We start from the raw sequence: 22,611 nt of genomic DNA, 5'->3' as shown, positions 1-22,611 counted from the left end.
TAGAACAGTCACATAAATCATTAGAAATCATTAGGACCCCAAGCTTGCTAAGTCCATGTGAACTTTTGGCCCCAACTGCATTTATAGTAATAGTTAGAAATTGTCAAAAAATCTGAAGTAAGTCATTTAAAACCAACTGAATGACAACGATTAATGATCTATCAATTGTGTGCCTGAGTAATTCCTGCTGTTTACACAGTTATGTATGGTTGTACATAACTGACAAGAAATAAATGGCTTTGACAGGAAATCAGTTCTTGTTGGCCTGCAGAGATTACCACACAGAGAAAGTTGCACAAACCCTTGTGCAAAAGGGTGGATCAACTTACCGGATGTAACAAACACAGCTGAGCTTCAATTACCTAAAGTGGATTTTAGACAAACTGACTCAAGAACTATTTACTGAACTCATGGTAGTTTAGATAATGGTGTGTATACTGCAATATGAGCAATTATGCATTGTTATTATTAGTTTTTACATATATCATGACTTTACATTACATACTACACACATATAGCCAATACTTTTATTTTCATTTTATATAGTCAATTTTATTTTATTTACTCTAACTGTATTTGCTCTGTGCTAGAGCTACTGTAACACTCAATAAAGATTTCACCCATAGGGATCCATAGGGAGCTACTGTTTCACCCATAGGGATCCATAAAGTAATCTTATCTTACATTATAATTATTTAAATCACTTATTATTATTTTTTTTTAATAAATATTCTGTTGCTGGTATGATCAAATCCCTTGACCAAATAATGAGTTAAATATCTAGAAAAGCGATATTATTATTAGTAGTAGTAGTAGTATTAGTATTATTATGATTAATATTGCTCAAAGATACTCAAAGATTGCATAATTTTCTGCACCTTACTATGTATGCTGCTATGTGCCTTTTTAAACTGCCTTAGTTTATTTCTATTTTTATTCTTTTGTATATAAAAAGCTTTTACAGTTTTATAGTTTTTGTATGTTAAAAGTTTTTATACTAAGTTTCTATTCTGTTAGTTTAACAAAGTGAGAATTTCATTGTACAGTGTAACTGCTGGTTTTCTGTGCACATGGCAATAAAACTCTTGTATCTCTTGAATTATTATTATTATTATATTATAATAATATTAAAACAATTTTACAATAATCTCAAAGTGTGATATCATTATCTGGTAATAGATTAGGCTTCACTTCAACCAAATATCATTTGATATGAAATCTAAAAATCCAATTAAAACATTACTGCGAGGTTCTGAGAGATTATCCCCTCCTCATGAATGCACTGTGTCAGTAACAATGCACGGATTATGTTTGTTGTGCTATAATCATCGCGGTGCCTTGACCGATCTGATCTGATATCTTTTCACCTGCATACCTGCACTGTGTGATGCTTCTTTGAAGCTGGGTCGGATATCAGAGCAGTCGGGGAAACTCCTGTGGAAGGGAGCGTCTCTTTGTTGACTACACTCAGAGTGTCAGCCAAGACTGAGATGATAGGAACCTGAACCTCTCCTCCCACCATCCACACACTGCTACTTCTCTTGTTGAAAGCTCGGGGTTACACTACGGTCGATTCCCACACAAGCTCGTTAATCGTTACCTGCTGTCTGGGTCACCAATAGCAGATAGAGATGTATCATAACAGGGTTGAAATGTATTTACTTTATTACAGTACTCAAGTTGCACTCATTAAGGTGCCAGGTTTAGCCCCACTCCTGCAAGAATTGATGGTAAACCCAATATGCAGGATGCTTAACCAAGACTTAGGATGCTTAACTGTCTTACTAAATAAATGTACCAAAATGTTAAAGTACTACGGCAAAAAACATGCTGGATTACACTGCAAACAATGGTCTTCAATACAGCGTAAATGCTTTTAATTTTATAGCTACTGAACTCTGTCTTGTCTATTATTGTTTTGAATAAATGTTCTGAATAACATCTCTGCGTGTGTGTTCACCCTCGTCTACTGTCTATAGCCCTTCGTTACAGATACTACTGGATTATTTCTGTGAAGAAAATGACCTGAATGAATGGAACATCCTTTGCTAAGTCGTGAACTGAACATGAGGGTTAATACTTTCTGATCTGACCTGAGGTAACCTACCCACATGACTAATGGAATCAAGAGCCAACCTTTCACTATGAGAAGGCACTTTACCTGTATGCAGTCAGTGTCCACTTTATATTGACTGAACTAGATGAATGATACTGGACATAAAACCGGTGTCTAGTTAAGTATGCCAACAGCCACATTATCTATAAAAACACTTAGCCAAAGCAGCAGGAGCACAGAAGGAGCCCGGTAACTTGTACTTACATATAAAGGAGCCTGGCGTGGATGAAGTTTCATGACACTGGACACTGAAAATAAAGAAAAGCAAAGTTACAGATAAACAACGTGTGACAAGTGGCTTCTCATAGATGTTTTAAACTGACGTTTCTCCAGGCACGCTTTTGTACCTTTTTTGTCTGAACCCTGAACAAAATGAATCAGTGAATACAATGAAAACAAAAGCGGCCCAGGTGCGACAAAAACGTACAACACAGCTTCCTGTTTCAGGATGAATACTTGTCTAAAAAACAGGATGTCAAACTGTGAAGTAACACTGCAGATGATCTGAAAATGCACGCCGTGTACACTGTTCACATTTCTTTGTAGAATTGCTGAAACCCTTAGAGGTTTAGAGGCAGCAATACTGGCCGAGATGATAAAGGTTTGCTGGAATGATAAAAATCATTGCTGGAGATAGAGAGCAATCTGACTGTAACTTCCTTCCTCAATGATGAATAGAGTTACTCTAGAATTAAGAAGGATCCAGTTAAACACTAATCAACCGGCTCTAATTATAGTCCTCCATCCTAATCCTCTTCCCTAACAGCTGAAGTTAAAAGTTTACATCCACCTGTAATCAACGTGCATATCTTGGACTTTAGGATTGTAATCATTTTTGCAACTGTTCTTCTTCTGTACCTAAATAAATGTAACATAAACAAACAAAGAAACATGAATTTACATTCTTCTATTAGCTTCAGTCTCAGACATATTCAGTCATGACTGTGCAGGGGCCAGGCCAGCTGATAGCACTGTTGAGATTTGAACGATGGGCTAGCATAATAGCATAATAATTCACTGCTGATCAAATACAAGTCAAATTACATTAATTTTGTTAGTTACTGTTGTCAAATGGAAGCGGATTAGAATCTTTTTGGTGATCCTGTATCCTCTGCTTATTAAACCATCATTTAAAAAATAATATAATAAAAACCTCAACAGTATGATGCATAAAATCAATGCAATTCAACACTACATATAAGCGCAATATAGAAGACAAAGTGTGGTCAAATTCTTGTCATTCCTGTAGAAATTTGCTGTTCTTATAGGTGAAAGGCAACTTCAGTTGTGTAAATCAATCACAGATGCCTCCACACATCCACTTATCACAAACTCTGCGTGTGTGCATTCTGAGCTGATCCCACCTACACAAGGTGACCAGTTTGAAAATGTCCATTCCTAGTAACATATCGTTTACACTTGAACCAGTGCTGTAATCAAATCACACAGGAAATGTACCGGGTCTTACACTGGTGAATCGGCAGCTTAATGTACCTGGGAATTTGACTCTGGGGTGCGTTTAGACTTACCTGGACAGACCAGCTGTAGGGTGTCATGACTGACCCTTAAAGTGCTGCTGACGTGCCTCTGAGTGGATCCAGTGAGAAGCAAGAAAAACTCCACATCGTCTGTATTCAGTTCTGCATCACACAGCAGCTCTCTATCGCTGAGCTGAACAGTAAGAACACAACTGCCCTGTAACACACACACACACACCGTTAATAATAAAACTGATGCAATTATTTGATATCCATTGTATCCCTGCATGTGCAATTTTAAACCATTACAATAATAATGACTGAAGAAATTTTTCATATTTTCATGATTAAAATCGTCGTACTTTGAGACTAAATACTTGGGTAAAAAAGCTGTATTTAAATCATTTTGTTTGGGCCGTTTTTACTCATTGGTTGACGTGTTTTAAACTCAAATATATTGGTAGATGACACTGTGATTTTAAGAAAACAGCTTTCTTAAAACTAGTAGCTGAAGAATCATCCATGAAAGGTCGATCATCTTAACTGTTTGGTAGAGGCTCATTAAAAATACTGTGTGCACTAGTAATAAAATATTCAACACTACATATAAGCGCAATATAGAAGACAAAGTGTGGTCAAATTCTTGTCATTCCTGTAGAAATTTGCTGTTCTTATAGGTGAAAGGCAACTTCAGTTGTGTAAATCAATCACAGATGCCTCCACACATCCACTTATCACAAACTTTATTATTTTTAAATGCTATAACACAGAGGAGATTTAGCATAGATTAAAATACATTTAGAAAAACTCTATCCTATTTCATAAACTCGCAAGTCAGTCAGCTTTACTTTTCTATATTAGCTTATATACTAACTGTACCTCCTGCAGTGTCTGTTCTATTTTAGATCCAGAGATCTGTCTCTGGGATAATCTCTCAAACTACATTAGCCACGGTTCAATGAATCTGTGTGTGTGTGTGTGTGTGTGTGTGAAGGAGATAAGTGTGTCGAATCGTATATGTGCTGTAAGTGCCCCCTAACCACAGCAAAGCAGTCGTTGACGTAGCACAGTGGGTTCACAGAAAGGCCAACTTTAGTCAATCTACAGAGACTTGCCGAAGACGTCTGCTGAACTGATGCATGAAAACATTAAGCTTTAATTATACAGCCAGGACACCATTCAATATTATTCATGACACCAGATCATCGTCTGATATTCTCAGAGATTCCATTATCCGTGGTCTGTGTACAGTCCGATACCGATACATCAATCTCTCTCTCTCACACACACACACACACACACACACACACAGACAGATAGCAGTCTAATAACATGCTGGATTGGATTGCACTGCAAACAATGACGTTCAAACTGTATAACTGCATTTAATGTTTTAATGTCCTTTTTAAATACAGTTTTTGACTATAAACAAAAATGTACAGTGACTAAATGCAGTACAAGACTTCTATTTTTGTCCTACCAAACTGAGGTTAATGTGTATCATTCTGCTTGTCTATTATAAAGTGTACACATTCCCTCAAGCCACGTTCTCAAGTCAAAAAAATCAATGGCAATGCATTGCTCAGCTACTTCACCAGACTTACAGGATGCTGTAAACTCCTGTAGTCTCACACACTTAACACACACTGTGTTTCTGATACTGGTTCAACTTTCCTCATTAAAAACAGAAGTCCTACCTGAACCCTTGTAAAGAACTCCAGTTGGACCTTGCAGATCCAACACCTTAGCATTTGATAGTAGAATCAAAAGGCCGTCTTTGTGTATTCCCTGTACATGGCGCGTTGTGTCACCCCTCTGTTATTACTGGAAGCTAAATGCGGCTTTGTGCTCGGGGCAGGAGATAAGGGAGTCGACGCTGTGTGGGGGAGGAGCAGCACTTCAGGTGTGTGTGGTGTGAGGCCTGCCAGGTTAATGTTTTGCTACCACCCTCACCCTCCACCCCCGTTATCCGTATTCCTGCGAAAGGCACGTTTAGTCGTGGTATTTACGGTTTAATGGTTTATGGGTTATGTGCTATTAAATGTTTCACTGTCACACCCAAACAATCGAAGCATGTATGATTGTTGTCTTGACACTAACAATAAAACAGCGTTGTGAATCATGAACTGTATATAAACCTCCCATTAAAAAATGACCTTTAACTCTGTACTAACAATTTTAACCATTTTAACCTTTTTGGTTTGAATATTTTTAGATTGATTGTATTAATCAATGATTAAATAATCATCAAAATCATCAAAGACACCGTATTTGTAGATTAATAACTAGTTTAAACACTATGCTACCACTAACATAGTGGGTAGAGCTTTAGGCTCTTGGGCCCTTGAGCAAGGCCCTTAACCCTGTCTGCTCCAGGGCCGTCAAACAATGACTGACCCTGTACTCTGACCCCAGTTCCCAAACAAGCTGGGATATACGGGAAAAGAAATTCATTGTACTGTACATGTGTATATGTATATATGACAAATAAAAGCACTCTTTTTCCTAAAACATGTATGTATAATTCATTTCTTTTTTAAGTTTTACCACCGCTTTATCCTGCTCCGAGTTGCTGTGCCTTCGGCTGTCCAGAATTTACCAGGCTGAATGCTATAACACACCCCTAACAGGGTGCCAATCCATCGCTGGGCCCCAATCAGGGTTACAGTGGGTTTAGTACACAGGGGGTAAAAATGGCCAAATTTGTTTTGGGTAATAAAGTAGTGTTAAATTAACTTTACATGCTGGACAGGATGTCTATTTATTAGAAGTGGCACCGTGGCTTGGTGGGTATCACCGTTGCCACACAGCAAGAAGGTCCTGGATTCAAGTACCAGGTGGAACAGACGGGGTTCTTTCTGCGTGGAGTTTGCAAGTTCTCCCCGTGTCTGTGTGGATTTCCTCCCACAATCCAAAGACATACAGTCTGATTCATTGGAGCTATTAAAACACCCTAGTTGTGAATAGGTGTGTGTGTGCCCTTTGATCGATTGGTGCCCTGTCTGGGGTGCTTTTTGCCCAGTGAATCGTACCCACCGTGACCCTGAATACGGAAATGCGGTGGAAAAACAGACAATGAATGAATGTCTATTTACTTTAGAGATGTTCGGCTTTTAAAGAGTTGTCCTGGTTATTATGAGGATGTCTGTATTGGATCAGGATCTGCTACCCACGGTGGCACGGTCCTGGGTGGGGGATTCCCAGGTGGGGCGGTCCAGGTCCTTTCTGCGGGGGTTTCCTCCGGGAGCTCCGGTTTCCCCCCACAATCCAAAGACGTGCAAGTGAGGTGAATTAGAGATACAAAACTGTCCATGACTGTCCAAAGTGTGTAAAGCATGACGTTAAGATCCTAATTAATGAATAATTAAATAGTATAGAAGAATAGTATACTACCTGCTGAAGTTCCTATTGTAACCTATGCAGGCCTACTATCTTGCATACTGTTTAGTATGGTAGTATGCTGCTCGCTACCTATACTGTATAGCCTCAGTCAAACTTAAACCCTAAAAGCACCTACAACCAAAGCAAAAACACATACAAAAACAGTTTATGTGCTTGTTAAGGTCTTAAAAGTTCACTTAAAGTTAAACAAGAACATTTAGCAGTTTATTTATATATATATTTCATTAACAGACCGGAGGCTACTACGGGTAGTTTACCGTTAGTGCGGTTATGAAGTGTCACTTACCTCAATTATTCCCCCTTTCAGACACATAAACAATCCTTAAACATGTTTCCACCGACCTATGAACATCGTAGTATTTTAAAAAGTCACTTTATCCTTGTTTAACAAGTTTATTTAGTTATTAAAACACATTAAAACGGAGGCGAAATTTGCCAACGGTTCGGCGGCGCTCTGTTACCAGGAAGCTTATATAGGCTTCAGCTGCCGCGTGCGTTTCTACTAGCAACAGCGCGAGGAGACGCGCGCGACACTTTCACGAGCGATGAACAGCATTAATGTGTCGTTTGCGAATGAGTAGAATCATTCATTCGGTTCTTTGAATCGACTCTATGAATCGATCCCATATAGGTGAACGCTGGAGGCTAAAATCGGCTTGTTACTTTAATCTCCTGCACTAAGAATGTAAAGAAATAACATAATTAACTGCATTTGGCTGTTTTTTTATGTTCTAATCCAAATAAGCCTGGGCCAGCTGTAGCCTAGTGGTTAAGGTACTGGACCAGTGATCAGAGGGCCAGGTTGCTGCTGTTGGACCCTTGAGCAAGGCCCTTAACCCTCAATTGCTCAAACTATATACTGTAACTGTAATGTAAGTCGCTTTGGATAAAGGCATCTGCTAAATGCTGAAAATGTAAATGTAAATGTAAATAAACACATTAATACACCTGTTAGTAGAGAAGAGTGCACACATTAAAGCTTGGCTGGCATTTATTTCTTAAATAAGTTGACTTATTAAACAAATTGCAAAACAAATTGGTCCTGTGAGAAGTTTTGCATGTTCTGTCTAAGTCTCTTTGGGTATTCTTTAGGTCAGTGGTCCCCAAGTACCAGTCCGTGGGTCATTTATTACCGGGCCACAAAGAAAGAATAAATAATCAGAGATCGCTACAGCGGCAATGAAAACACTGCTTTTTACAGGTGTTATTGTCCCCAATCACCACTAGGTGGGAGCAGCATCCGTTGCAGCGAAAAAAGCTCATTTGTGAGTAGAACAGTTATTCTATTTTATATCCCCCCCACCCCTGACGGTACGTGAAATTATATCTTATATGAAACAGGTCCGTGGTGCAAAAAAGTCCTGCCACTTCTCACAGCATCCAAACTGGGGCATGTTTGAATCTCAGCTGTGCTACTGACCGGTCAGGCACCTACTCGGACACCATTGCTATGTCTACAGGAAGGTGAATGTTCACGCAGGGGTTCCTCATTGCTGCTGCAATTACACATGTCTGTACATGCTTTGTGAGACCATGCCTCTGGCAGGTGAAAAGAAGTGGTTGTGCACATGTCGGATATAACGTGTGACAGTCTATGGCCCTCCTCAATCATGGCTGGTGGGCTGCAGCACTGAGAGAAAAGTTGCAATTGTGGGATATTGGATTTCTCCATCAGCCGATGGGGGGGTGGGGGGTGGGGGGGATAAATGAATAATTGAATAACATGCAAAAGGTGGATTAGTTGCACTAAATTGCCCTGGTAAAACATTTGTGACTGTGTATTATGGATTGTTATGGATGTATAAGAACTTAAAGCAGTTTTAAAAGATGCACAATTTATCTAAGCCCACGTTTTGTCTCTGTCTCTTATTTTATGTATGCCATTCTGATAGACAGATCTGTCTGACTTAAGAACATGAAATCTGCACAGATCTCTAATCCTAACCCCAAGAAACACATTCAAAATAAATTGGAACACAGACACAACCAGGCCTTACTGCCCCAAATTTGTGCCAGATTATCTAACGCTGTTGTGGCTTAATGGAAGTGAATCCCTGGAGTCAAACTGCAAAAATGAAAAAGCCTCCTGGGAAGGCTGTAAAGGCTGTTATAGCACCAAAGGGGGAATTGAAAACCAGTAAAGAGCGATGGAGTTATATAAATAGGAACCAGCATGAGAAAGGCGTCTCTTGGACTGGTCATTCTGAGCCATACTCGAACGCATTTGTTCGTGGCCGTGGGAGTAAAAACGTGCTCAGAATTGTAACACGTCGTCTGCAGAACTGTAAAGAGTTGTGAGACAGGGAGCAAGCGGGCGACAAAACAGTACATTGCAGCCTTTGTGCAGCAACAAAAGCAGTGTTGTATGTTGAAGTGCATGATGGGGGAGGAAGTACAGCTGGCAGGGGCTGACCCTTTAATGAAAGATCTTAAACTAAAGCTGCAGAAAAGACTGCTGTGTGGGGTCGACCTCGCGGGTAATATTTTACCCACGGATCAGGGATTTGTGGTTTTATCATTCACAGACGAGATGTGTTTAATCATTCATACTCGTCTAAAACAAGATGAAAGGAACAAGAATAATTAGGTTGTAACGGGTAATTAGACTTCAGTTAATCATACATTCCAAGTGTTAAATTGATAGTTGAGCCATTTTTGTACTCATTTAAACAGCCTTCTTTTTTAAATGTACTGAATGTACTAAGGCATGTTTATGTGTGTTTGTGTGGTTTCTGACAATGTATGTCATAGTGATTGCTATGAAAAATTAATGAAAGTATACTTAGTTGCAAAAAGTCTGTGAACACCCTTATAATACGGTTTTAGATATTTTGACCACACATGTCTAATCAAACAAATAAACATATATAATGACATATATTTTTTTCGACAGGACTAACCCCATACTTCTTCAAACATTGAAATATAAAAGACACAAAATTTTGCAATATGTTTATATATATACTGTATATACAGTATATCAGCCATAACATTATGACCACCTTCTTGTTTCTACACTCACTGTCCATTTTATCAGCTCCACTTACCATATAGAAGCACTTTGTAGTTCTACAATTACTGACTGTAGTACATCTGTTTCTCTGCATGCTTTGTTAGCCCCCTTAATGCTGTTCTTCAATGGTCAGGACCCCCTCAGGACCACCACAGAGCAGGTATTATTTGGGTGGTGGATCATTCTCAGCACTGTAGTGACACTGACATGGTGGTGGTGTGTTAGTGTGTGTTGTGCTGGTATGAGTGGATTAGACACAGCAGCGCTGATGGAGTTTTTAAACACCTTACTGTCACTGCTGGACTGACAATAGTCCACCAACCAAAAACATCCAGCCAACAGCGCCCCGTGGGCAGAAGATGACCAACTCAAACAGCAGCAATAGATGAGCGATCGTCTCTGACTTTACTTCTACAAAATGGACCAACTAGGTAGGAGTGTCTAATAGAGTGGACAGTGAGTGGACACAGTATTTAAAATCTCCAGCAGCATTGCTGTGTCTGATCCACTCATACCAGCACAACACACAAAGCCTGGACAGGGAACCAGACACTCACACTTACGCTTAATTTATCTCTACTTATTAATTATGCCTAATTATGACTAAGTCTCACTCAGAGGCGATTTAGGGCGGTCAGTCCACCCTCTACCACAACCTAATCAGGATGAACCTTTTGGAGAACATGAATGAATGAAAAGCTTAAGTACTCTTATGAACACAAACAGACAAGGATAAAAAAAACATACAGAACAACTTAATCTGTAAACTAAAGCAAAACCCGAACCCACTATGATGCATCTCCTCCTGCTGCTGCTCCACTGTTACTGCACGTTTATTTCTTCTCTGCTTACCTGACAGAAGTCACTAGATGGAGCCATCTCATTTTCTAATGTGTTAGACAGAGCTGAGCATGCTGGACCGAGTGCATGGGGGGTATTAAAGCCTGGTGATTATAAGAGAGTCACAAAAGACGAACCTACAAACTAGAATGTGGATCAACGATCCGATTTTAGTAGAAGTTTAATTATTTTAATGGATGTTTTAATGAAGAGAGCTCTCCAATCATGCTATGGGGCAAGTTGTTCCTGGAGTTTTTAGTCCTACTAGTCACAACAAAGGCTATAATGTCAAACTAAGATCTATGTTCCAGATAAAGCAATCCTACATACTATTCAAGCAGATCAGCCACCATGTAAAAACATGGTTTGCCATGTGATCAGTAGGTCTGTACCATTCCGCCTCATGGCTTTAACAATCACCAAGGTCCTGTCCTCTTCTTACTTCAAATCTCACATCAATTCAGCAAATCCCTGCAGATTACTAACACACCTCTTCCTGTTCATCAGTGAGAAACAAGCCACTGATAGTAGCTGGTCATCAGGAGAGGCATGCTAGGACTAAACTAACCCACAAAGTAAGATAATTCAGAGAGGATGAATCGTTTAATGTTACAAATATGTCCACAGGTAAAAGAAACGACTTCTAAATTATGAAAATTGTTTAAAAATTTCAAACATAAACTATGAACATACATTATTCTATGAACACCCGTTTTTTCACATTGAATTACACAGCATGTTGAAGATTTATGATAAAATCTATTGATGCACTGATGAAAACTGAGAGGTGAGGCAAGCGCAGTAAATGTGTGGTTTATATTTAGTCAGTGGCTTTGCTGAATTGAAGCTAATCCTCTTTGGTAGAATTATCTAGCTTTGGGATTAGGCAGCTTTACCTTTGTACAAAGCATCTCCTCGGTATGATGTCCCGTGATAGGACAAACCAACAAGACTTGGGCAAGGGGGTGAAACAGTGTTCCATCAATACCAACCTATAATTGGTACATATAAATTGTTATACTGAAGCATCATAGATCAACACAGGGGACATTAGATTTAAATCTAAAAGTAAATTAGATTTAAATTAGTCACAATTTCAGCCATGATGTAAATAATAGCCAAGAACCTCAGGTGGCACCACCGAGAGCCATTTATAATAATATTCCTTTGTATATCACAAGTTATATTCATAATAATTCCATAACCAACCACCAAACCAACCATCACCTAAAGTTAAAGTAATAATAATTGGCCCTTTGAATCTTTCACAGTACAACACGGTACAGAAACTCAGCTTGCAGTAATGTGTAGTCCATCCTTCAGTAGAGCTGTTGTGTACTGATGTTGCTTCTTTCTTTTTTACCACAATAGAGGAGTTTTACTGTATTCAGTAGATTGTCTTGTGTTGGTTAAGCCGGGATGGATTGTATCATTCAGCCTGTCCACTACAGATGGGGAAATCACTGAAGATGAGCTTGTGGGGGGTTGTGAGATTGCGTCCTAATCCGCCGGACTGTCCCATCGCATCCTGCTAATGTGACAACGTTTCCAAAAGTCTTTTCAAGAACTGTTCTTCATTTTACAATTTTTTGCATCAATGGAATAGCAGTGAAGCAAAAGGGAATGGTCATTCTGGTGAGTCAAAGTCAACGTTTTATCAGATATGATAAATAAATGGATATTTTTGGTTATGCTTGATTTACAGAGTTACATTAGTCTGAACAGTCTGTTCAGTAGTATAGAGGGTGTGCTGCACCCCAAATATTTAGCATTAGAACTACTTTTTGAGAACAATACTTAATTGTATTGATTGTGTCTGAGGCTTTAAACGTATATTGGCCTTGATGACCAATGTCATCTCCCACTTTTATATGTTACTAGTGCAATAACAGCATTTTAATTCAAGAGACTTTATCTCTCTGAAGATTTAAAAGCTTTTTATTTGATTGCTGATTTTCACAGACCTGATTAATATAATCTAATATAATAGTATAAAGCTTTCTTATCATTTAAGGAACAGCACTGCAAGTTGAACAGTATTTTACAAACTGTTATTACTGTTCCATGACCAAATATCACACAGTATTCACAGAATGAATGCACAATTAAAACAAATATTTAATTGTAATTAATTATTAAACTTCAGATTTTTGGGTGTCTTTAAAATGAAAATATGACACATGATAAAGTCAAAGAAGTGCTGCAGGATTTGTATTGATTTTGCATGTTTTGGTACTTTAGAAGGTGCAAATGTGTCCTTCATGGTCCTCCTTAATCTACTAGTCTCATAAAGCATCTCAAAGCTCCACCCTCTCAGTATGAATGAGGATTTAGATTCACACATTACTGAGCTTGTCTGCTCCATTAAAAATCATTTTAAGGTGGATTATTAATGATAAAATGGTGGTAAACAATAAATAAAGCAATGTCACGACATTAGTCAAATTTAGGACTGATGCTATGCTCAGATAATATTTAAAATTTTAAAATAATAAATAATGTTTTGATATTTGCTTTAACCATCTGGCATGACCGTGATGATTCATCAGCAGAGTGACAACAGCCCATCAGATGTAGAGGATTTTGCTTCCTAATCTCTCTTCATCTGTCACATCTGTACCATCAGATACAGGCTCTTGAACAGCACTGCATCATTTTAGCATTCAATCTACTGTGTCTTTTACTAATCTACATTGTTGTTTCCAAAAGTATATAGACACCCCTACTAACTATTGAGTTGTACTATTAACTATTGAATGTTTCAGACACTCACATGGCTAACAGGCATATAAAATCATTTATGTAAATACATTAAATGGTTTAAAGTTTGTGGGGGATCACAAGGTTGCCAGTTTAAACCCCACCACCATCATGCTGCGACTGCCGGGACCCTGATTGGGGCCCTATACCCACAACTGCCTGAATTGTCACAACTGTGAGTCGCTTTGGATAAAAGAATCTACAAAATGCCATCAATTTAAAACTAATCACTCTCAAGTTGAGCTCAAATTTATTTATTTATTTTGCTCTTGTGGGCCATTTAAAATATTCAACGAGTAAATTGAGATGAGGCTTAGTAATAGTATACACTATATGGCCAAAAGTATGTAGACAGTATGTACTAGTAAGGTGGACACCTACAGACACTTATGTTGTATTATTAATTAAATTAAGCTTCAGGAATTTTTTTTTTTAATAAACTAGAACGTGTGATACTTCTCAACTGTTTCTATTTTGTCTTACAGGTGCAACATGCATACAAGCATACGAAAGCCAACATAGACGCTGAAGCGTTATTAAAAAATACAAATATTACCACAAAAAATCATTACAGTATAACAGCACCTCTATTGGATCCAGACAAAGTGCCTTTTGAGAAATATGCTGATATAGCACTCTAAGTTTAAAATTATACAAAATGGACAGTACTTATCACAATAACATGCAGGACACAGAAGGAGAAAACTATCCCACTCATAGTGAAGAAGGCCAGGACGGGTATCCCTACCAGAGTGACTATCCCGCCCAGGAGGAGGATGCAGCCAGCGATGCCACCGAGGGTCACGACAAGGACGAACAGATGTACGAGGGTGAATACCAGGGCATCCCTCACCCGGATGAAATAAAAGAAGCGCGCCGAGCTGCTCGTCGTGAGGCCAAACTGAAGGCTAAGCTGGCCGCCCTGGAGGAGGAGGAGACGCTGGCCGAGCAGTACGAGAACATCATGGAGGACTGTGGCCACGGGCGCTTCCAGTGGACCCTGCTCATCGTGCTGGGCCTGGCACTTATGGCCGATGGTGTGGAGTGTTTCGTAGTGGCCTTTGCCCTGCCCAGTGCGGAAAAGGACATGTGCCTCTCTAACGCCAACAAGGGCCTGCTGGGTAAGTTAAGTCAAACACAGTTCCTACTGCTCTACCATGCTGCCCCTTTTATTATTACCATGTTTCCCCTTTTTATTATTACCATGATGCCCCTTTTATGATTACCATGATGCCCCTTTTATTATTACCATGTTTCCCCTTTTATTACCATGTTGCCCCTTTTACTATTACAATGTTGCCCCTTTTATTATTACCATGTTGACCCTTTTATTATTACCATGATGCCCCTGTTATTATTACCATGATGCCCCTTTTATTACCATGTTGCCCCTTTTACTATTACAGTTTTGCCCCTTTTATTATTACCATGTTGCCCCTGTTATTATTACCATGTTGCCCCGTTATTATTACCATGATGCCCCTTTTATTATTGCCATGTTGCCCCTTTTATTATTACCATGATGCCCCTTTTATTATTGCCATGTTGCCCCTTTTATAATTACTATGTTGCCCCTGTTATTATTACCAGTATTACCATGTTGCCTCTTTTATTATTACCATGTTGACCCTTTTATTATTACCATGATGCCCCTGTTATTATTACCATGATGCCCCTTTTATTACCATGTTGCCCCTTTTACTATTACAGTTTTGCCCCTTTTATTATTACCATGTTGCCCCTGTTATTATTACCATGTTGCCCCGTTATTATTACCATGATGCCTCTTTTATTATTGCCATGTTGCCCCTTTTATTATTACCATGATGCCCCTTTTATTATTGCCATGTTGCCCCTTTTATAATTACTATGTTGCCCCTGTTATTATTACCAGTATTACCATGTTGCCTCTTTTATTATTACCATGTTGTCTATTTTATTATTGTATGTTGCCACTTTTATTGCTGCTGTAATTCTGTAATTTTGAGATTGTATTATGTTATTTAACTTCTACGTACAATCTTTGTCTGGACATGGTCCTGAACACTGTGTGTGCAGGTCTGATTGTGTACGTGGGGATGATGCTGGGAGCTCTGGTCTGGGGTGGACTGGCTGATAAACTGGGCCGCCGTCATTGTCTCCTCTACGCTCTTGCCATCAACTGCATCTTTTCTTTCCTGTCGTTCTTCGCCCAGGGTTACGGGTTCTTCCTTTTCTTCAGACTGTGCTCCGGAATCGGGTAAGACCTGTTTTCTTTAATGATTTTAGGTAAACATAGAGTTTTATTTTTCCTGATGTTGCCCTGTTTAATGTGCCAGTGTCGATCACATTATTTTACTGTCCTCTACAGAATAGGCGGCTCGGTCCCCATCGTGTACACCTACTTTTCCGAGTTCCTGCAGATGGATAAACGGGGCGAGCACCTGAGCTGGCTCTGTCTGTTCTGGATGATGGGGGGGCTGTATGCCTCCTTCACCGCCTGGGGAATCATCCCTCACTACGGTAATAAAACCTTCAGTATTCTTATACTAATGATCACCAAGCTGAGAAATGTTATTACTATGACTGTTATCTGACTGTTATCCATTTTAGTGGAGGGAGTGACAGTAGGAATATAAAACACATATAAATATTACATATCAGTACGTCGTATATTGCTTTTTGTCGGTTGTATTAGATTTTTTTATACAGATGTAATGTGCAAACACAGGCAGCTAAAGATTTATTGCACCCTTGGAAATAATGGTTAAAAAAGATTATAATCTTTATACTAGTCAGATCCTTGTTGTTAGTGCTGTGATGACTTTGTGCTCATGTTTTGTAGGTTGGGGTTTCAGTATGGGCACCGAGTTCCAGTTCCACAGCTGGAGAGTGTTCGTGTTGGTCTGTTTTTTGCCCTCCGTGGCCGCTCTCGCCGGGCTTTTCTTTATGCCCGAGAGCCCACGCTACCTTCTCGAGGTAACTGAGCTAATGTGTCAGGGGTTAATAAAAAACAATACAACTGTTTTGTAAACCTGATTAAACTTTCAGTATGTGATTGTTTTTAGACTGCGAGGCACGACGAGGCCTGGATGATTCTGAGACGGGTCCATGATACCAACTGGAGGGCAAAAGGGGAGCCAGAGAGAGTGTTTCAGGTAACAGTAATTAAAACCTGTGGACAGGCTGATTTTTATCAGATTCGGACATCAAGTGCCAGACTGTTGTAGTAATGAAATATATTCAAACTACTGATGTTTCCTGTGCTGTTAGCTAACACACAACCCCAAAGCATAACAGATTCAAGTTTATATTAAGCAAATGGAAAGTGTTTTTTATCTAATGCTTTTCTTTTTCCTTTCAAACATACAATCCCGCTCCCCCTTATATCACTCACTTGTTGGCTAAGCACTCTTCTTCACACTCTCTCCGGTCTTCTGATTCCCATCTACTTTCTGTCCCTTCCTTCAGATTATGTATGTCTTTATGTATGTATGCCCCTGTGCAGGCGCCATCAATCAGCCAGTAGAGGTCGTAGTTGCATCAGTTACGAGGAGTCTCTATCCAGCTTAATACCCCACCCCTATATGAACAACAGGTCAATCATTGTTTGTGTGGTCGCTCAGCCCAGCCGGATGGCAGAGCTGAGATTAGATACGATGTATTCGAGATCTCAGCTCCGGTGTGCTATCGTGTGTTTTCACTGCTACGCCACCTGAGCGGCCTAGTGGGTCACTTTAAACTGTTTACATGTTGTTTTTATTGTTATATATTTCATTAAATATTTCATTTGTAAGTTGTTTGTTTTGTGTTATTGTATATATTTATATTATATTAATATAATTGCTGTGTTGTTTTTTGTCTGTGGTTGTACAGTGTCCTTGAGCATCTTAAAATCCATTTATAAGTAAAACTGTGGCCACAGAGCCTTTAGAGAACTTTACTTCAATGTTACTGTCTTAGTCTCAACAGTTAAAATTCTTGGTCATGTCTTGGTCTTAACGATTAAAGCCCTTGGTCTTCTCTTTGCATTGCCTAAGACTACAACAATACTGGACAGGGCCCCGGTCAATCACAGGACATCACACATTCATTTCATTTTACTTTCTTACACCTAGAAGCAATTGAGAGAAGGCAATTAACATACTGGCATGTTTAGTGAAAGCAAGAAAGCCACACCTGGATCATTCCAACTAATGACATGCTGCAGGTTAAAAAGTCATATTACATGTTCCTCTGTTTGTCAGGTTTCCCAGATTAAGACTCCTCACACACAGGACGATGAGTTCATCGAGATCCAGTGTGAGACCGGAACTGCCTTCCAGAGATTCATAGTCAGACAAATGACCCTGGTCAAGCAGGTAATCAGAATGTAATCAGATTAGGGCTTTTACCATACTTACATATGTAGAAACTCCTACAATAACTGCTGCTTGCTTATTTTTGAAAGGTAATGAAGAACTTGTTGTCGCTCGCTGCCCCAGAACTGCGACTCCATGGACTGTTTATTGTGATCGTTTGGTTTACGATGGCCTTCGGGTAACATGACGTTTCTACTCTCTAGAAATCAAATACAATAAACGTAACTTAGCATTTTAGTCACTTTAGTACCGGTTCAATTGTTTTCTACACTCTATAGATATTATGGACTCTCAGTGTGGTTCCCCGACCAGATAAAACACCTTCAGTATGAAGATTATCAGTCAAAGACGAAGACTTTCCACCGCGAGAAGATCGAACACTTTCATTTCAACTTCACACTGCAAAATCAGATTCATGTGGAGGGGCAGTATACCCGAGACTGGTACACTTTATCCCTCTTTACCTTTTATTTTACCTGCTTGTGTCTCCTCCTAGTATGTTCATCCTACCAATAACATTATACGAGCTGCAATTTATGTTTTTTGGAGAAAAGAAATCTCTAAATCACCCAAACATACAAAGACAGACAGACAGAGAGTCAGGAAGTCAAAGAACTCAGCCCAAAAGTTTGAGTACACTTATAAAGAGCCGTCATAGGTGCAGTATGCTTGATTAGGTGCGGAGAATACTTTTGAAGTGCAGTTTAATGAGAACTGTGCTTTCACTTACCCTACTGACCAGAAGCTGGGCACGTTACAGAATCTGTGTTTAAAAAGGCATTTTGTGTCAAAATATTTTGTCTTATGCAATAGTTGGTCTTAAGTAACCCTGGTCAAATTACGTTTTATTGAATTTCTAAATAAAAATAAGTTAACATCCTCAGCAGGGAGCAGCTTTCTTTAAAAAAGATGATGTTAAAGTATTAAACAGAATAACCAATTCCATTCTTATAGCCACCCCCGCTGTCCCGGACCATAATGTTGTTGCAATCTTTTGGCCAACATGGCTGATCTGTAGGGAGAACTCCCTACATATTTATCCATAGGCCATTGGTGCTGCCCCATACCAATTAATAACACAACTGACGTCTATAGAAATGAGGCCTCCCGGGGTGCCCAGGTGGCGCAGCAGGATATTCTGCTAGCACACCAGGGCTAAGATTCTGAAGTTCTCGGTTCAAAACTCGGCGTTGCCAATGGTCGGCTGGATGCCATCTAGTGCCTGCAGGGAGGGTTGACCATAATATATGGGAGGGGTCTTCAAAACGCTGTGTAAGGACCCTGATTGGCGGATAGAGGCGCCTGTGCTGAGTGCATAGGTGGAAAAGGGTTCCGTTAAGGGCTGAGTGCGGGTCGGAGGAGGCGTGAGCAGCAATATACCCTCCTCAACTGCAAAAAATCGAGGATCCCCAGCAGCGGAAGACAAACTGACTATGATAAATTGGGAGAAACTGTGAAAAAAACGCATAAAATATTTTAAAAAAGAAGTGAGGCCTTCCTGTATTTATACTGTCTTTTGGTAATTTATTGGGATTTCAGTGGGTGAGCGTAAATGTTTTTATTGGATGAATAAAGGTTAAAAAAGCAATTAGACAAAATGCAAATTGCTTTTAGATGCTTTAAGGTTATACTTTAATATTCAGTAAGTTGCCAGTTTACTGGTATAGTAAGTATTATAGTAAGTTCTAAACTTGACTGTTAGTGTCTATATGAATATTATAGATTTAAATATAACTTTGGTTTATGTTGACATAAAATCATGCAACACTGGACATCACACTAACCATTCATGATAAAAACTATATGTTGTGTGTACAGGTTTATCGGTATAGAAATCAGAAATGTGAAGTTTAAAGACTCCCGGATTAATAACTGCTATTTTGAGGACATCAAGTCTACAGACGCCTTCTTTGAAAACTGCACCATCGAAAACACCGTGTTCTACAACACTGGTACATCAAATTAAAGTTATTTTGTACTTAATATGGCAACTTTAAACACACTCGTTTTAATTGTATTATTTATATTCTCTTTAGATTTATGGCGCGATTCCAACTTTAAAGACTGCAAGTTTGTCAACGTCACGTTTTCTCATCCTAAACGAGGCTGTCACCTGAACTTCCAGGAGGAAAACGACGTCCTGATTTATCTAGTCAGCTTCCTGGGAAGCCTGTCGGTGCTACCGGGCAACATCATTTCAGGGCTACTGATGGATAAAATAGGGCGAATCAAAATAATAGGTGAGTGCTTGATTCAGTTATTTATTTTCTCTGGTCAGAGCACAGGTCAGTCACAGGGCAACACACACACACACACACACACACACACACATGGACATGTAGAGGGAATTTAAAGCTGGTGATCACACATGGACACAAGAAGAACATAACAAGAACAAGAAATAATAATCATTCAACCCTTAATTGTAATTGTGGTCAGACTAGACTTCTGTAACAGCAATGGTTTTAAAGAAGCACTGGCTGCTGGGTAATTTACATTTATGTATTATTACACTCCTTCTAGTGTGGTTCTTATAGAAACAGCTTGGTCACAGGGACCAAAGATGCAAAGATGCACCCTGTTTTTATTATGGTATTATGTTATTGTCAAACATAAATTAATTTTTATTGATTTTTATTTTGTGTAAACTTGCACACGTGTTTTTATTTGCAAATTTGGGCTTGTCAGCGAATCTAACTGTATTTGGTACATAACATGTTGCTGACATGCTAGCGTGTTGTGCCATCCCATCGGTTTGAATGGCATGAGGTTAACTGTGTTAGCTTACTGAAAACTGATGGAATCTCTGTCTAAGGAGTGCGTTTGAATAAGTGCCCTATAAGTCAATGACTTATTAGAATCCTCTCTACTTGGGCAGCTGCCTATTTAGGCAGTAGGACAGCAAGGCAGTGCTTTATGTTAATGTTTTAGCACCATCTAGCAATGCAGTTACACCATGCACCATCATACACCATCAAAATTTTATTTTGCATATTATGCAAATTAGCTCAAAGTCTAAGTGGGCGAAGCTTCATGGTTCTTGAAGATCTTTTGATCAGAGGAAAATACATTTTGACTCTATGTCATAAGGTAGGAGATATTGACCTACACTATATCACCACCATCAGGACAAACGGGATGAGCTTAGGGGCGTCTACTACCTGTTGAACTTATGTCTTATGTCTTTACAATCTACGGTTTGGTCTGTGTGTTTCATTTTACAGGAGAAACAGAATGATTCTGAGACTGGATTTCAGAACATTTGGTCCCCTTGGACATCTAATAATAAAACTGTGTGCATGTGTGTGCTTATACAGGAGTCTCTATGCTGGTTTCTTCTGGCTGTACCTTCTCACTGTTCCTGTGCTTCAGTCCCGGTGCAGTGATCACCTTCCAGTGTTTGTTCTACGCAGCGTGTGCCGCAGCCTGGAATGGAATCGAAGTCATAACCGTGGAGCTCTATCCGGCCTCGAAAAGGTAAAGAAAGAAATTCCATCTACAGAATATTTGCTTTGCAGAAAGACGATGTCAGCTGACCGTGTCCTCGTGTCTCGACAGAGCGACGGCTTTCGGCGTGCTGAACGGTTCGTGTAAGCTGGCCGCCATCGTCAGCACCGTTATCTTCTCTAAGTTTGTCGGGATCACCAAGGTTGTCCCCATCTTATTGTCCTTCTCAGCGATGGCATGTGGAGGACTGCTGGCGTTTAAACTCCCTGAGACGCGAGATGCCATTCTGCAATAACCAGGAATACAATCAACAAAAAAAGCCAAACTTTAAAAGTGTTAACCAGGTAACAAGCGACTGGTTCAGCTGAGGACTGGACTGTCTCATAATTACCAAATGTTAAAGAGGGAGTTTATTCTGGTAATTGATTAAATGTTAAATGTATGTGTACCTTCATTTGCTTAGCCTTCCTTTATGTTTATTGTGATTCTTTGGCACTCCTGTTATTTGAATTTATAACCTGTACTGTTCATGTTCATTAGTCCATTTTTACTTCTGTTAAAAACAAGTTCTTCCTTTATTTCTATTCCTTTTTTATTTGTATTTAGTTGTTTTCTTTGCTGTGAATTGAAGCATTGAGTAAGTGAGTAAATGTTTATGTTGCTCTTGTGTTTAGTGTTTCCAGCTGAAGTTACCCACTGCAACCCTGATTAGAATAAAATGGTTATTAAAGATGAATGAGTGGGTGAAACCACACAACACATTACCTCTCTCTCTCTTCTCTCTCTCTCTCTGTGTGTGTGTGTGTGTGTGTGTGTGTGTGTAAAGGAAGGCAGGTGGAAAAACACAGCACAAGCATACACACGTGCCAACTCCTCACACTTTAGCCTGCGCTGTTTGTATGAGTCGAGGTGTGAAATGAAATCTGGAGATTCATTTTGCCTGCAGAGCTTCTTCTCTCAGAGTCGCTGTTTTAATCCGCACAGCAAATCCAACTTTTCAGTGTTTATTAAAAGTAAAGTCCTCAGTTCTTACACATGTTTAAATCCTGGCAAAACAATGAGGGTATCATGTGGCACAGTGGGCAGTGCTGTCACCTTACAGCACTTCTGTGTGGCGTTTGCATGTTCTCCCTGTGTCTGTGTGGGGTTTTTTCAGGAGTTTCCTCCCACAGTACAAAGACTTGCAGCCCGGTTAACTGGAGCTACTAAAATGCC

The 22,611-nt window shown here is 39.4% G+C and overlaps 2 protein-coding genes across 2 annotated transcripts in view; one reads left to right on the top strand and one right to left on the bottom strand.

Moving 5' to 3' along the window:
* Positions 1-10,888, bottom strand: part of LOC134331909 (A-kinase anchor protein 13) — an 88,411-nt gene extending 77,523 nt beyond the window's left edge. Inside the window, exon 1 of the mRNA XM_063013446.1 lies at positions 10,862-10,888. Coding sequence (XP_062869516.1) covers positions 10,862-10,888 — 27 coding nt within the window. The remainder of the gene's footprint in view (positions 1-10,861) is intronic.
* Positions 10,889-14,267: 3,379 nt separating this feature from the next.
* Positions 14,268-21,691, top strand: sv2ba (synaptic vesicle glycoprotein 2Ba). The gene is made up of 12 exons (XM_063012734.1): positions 14,268-14,730; positions 15,668-15,848; positions 15,960-16,111; positions 16,434-16,567; positions 16,657-16,746; positions 17,836-17,949; positions 18,039-18,127; positions 18,228-18,392; positions 19,768-19,901; positions 19,986-20,189; positions 21,267-21,426; positions 21,508-21,691. Exons 1-12 carry the CDS (start codon positions 14,268-14,270, stop codon positions 21,689-21,691), a joined length of 2,070 nt encoding a protein of 689 aa, XP_062868804.1.
* Positions 21,692-22,611: the final 920 nt, after the last annotated feature.

The sequence above is a fragment of the Trichomycterus rosablanca genome, chromosome 17, assembly GCF_030014385.1.
Source record: "Trichomycterus rosablanca isolate fTriRos1 chromosome 17, fTriRos1.hap1, whole genome shotgun sequence".
Classification (NCBI taxonomy): domain Eukaryota; kingdom Metazoa; phylum Chordata; class Actinopteri; order Siluriformes; family Trichomycteridae; genus Trichomycterus; species Trichomycterus rosablanca.
The sequence above is the reverse complement of the archived record's forward strand: the minus strand, read 5'-3'. Positions and strand labels throughout refer to the sequence as shown.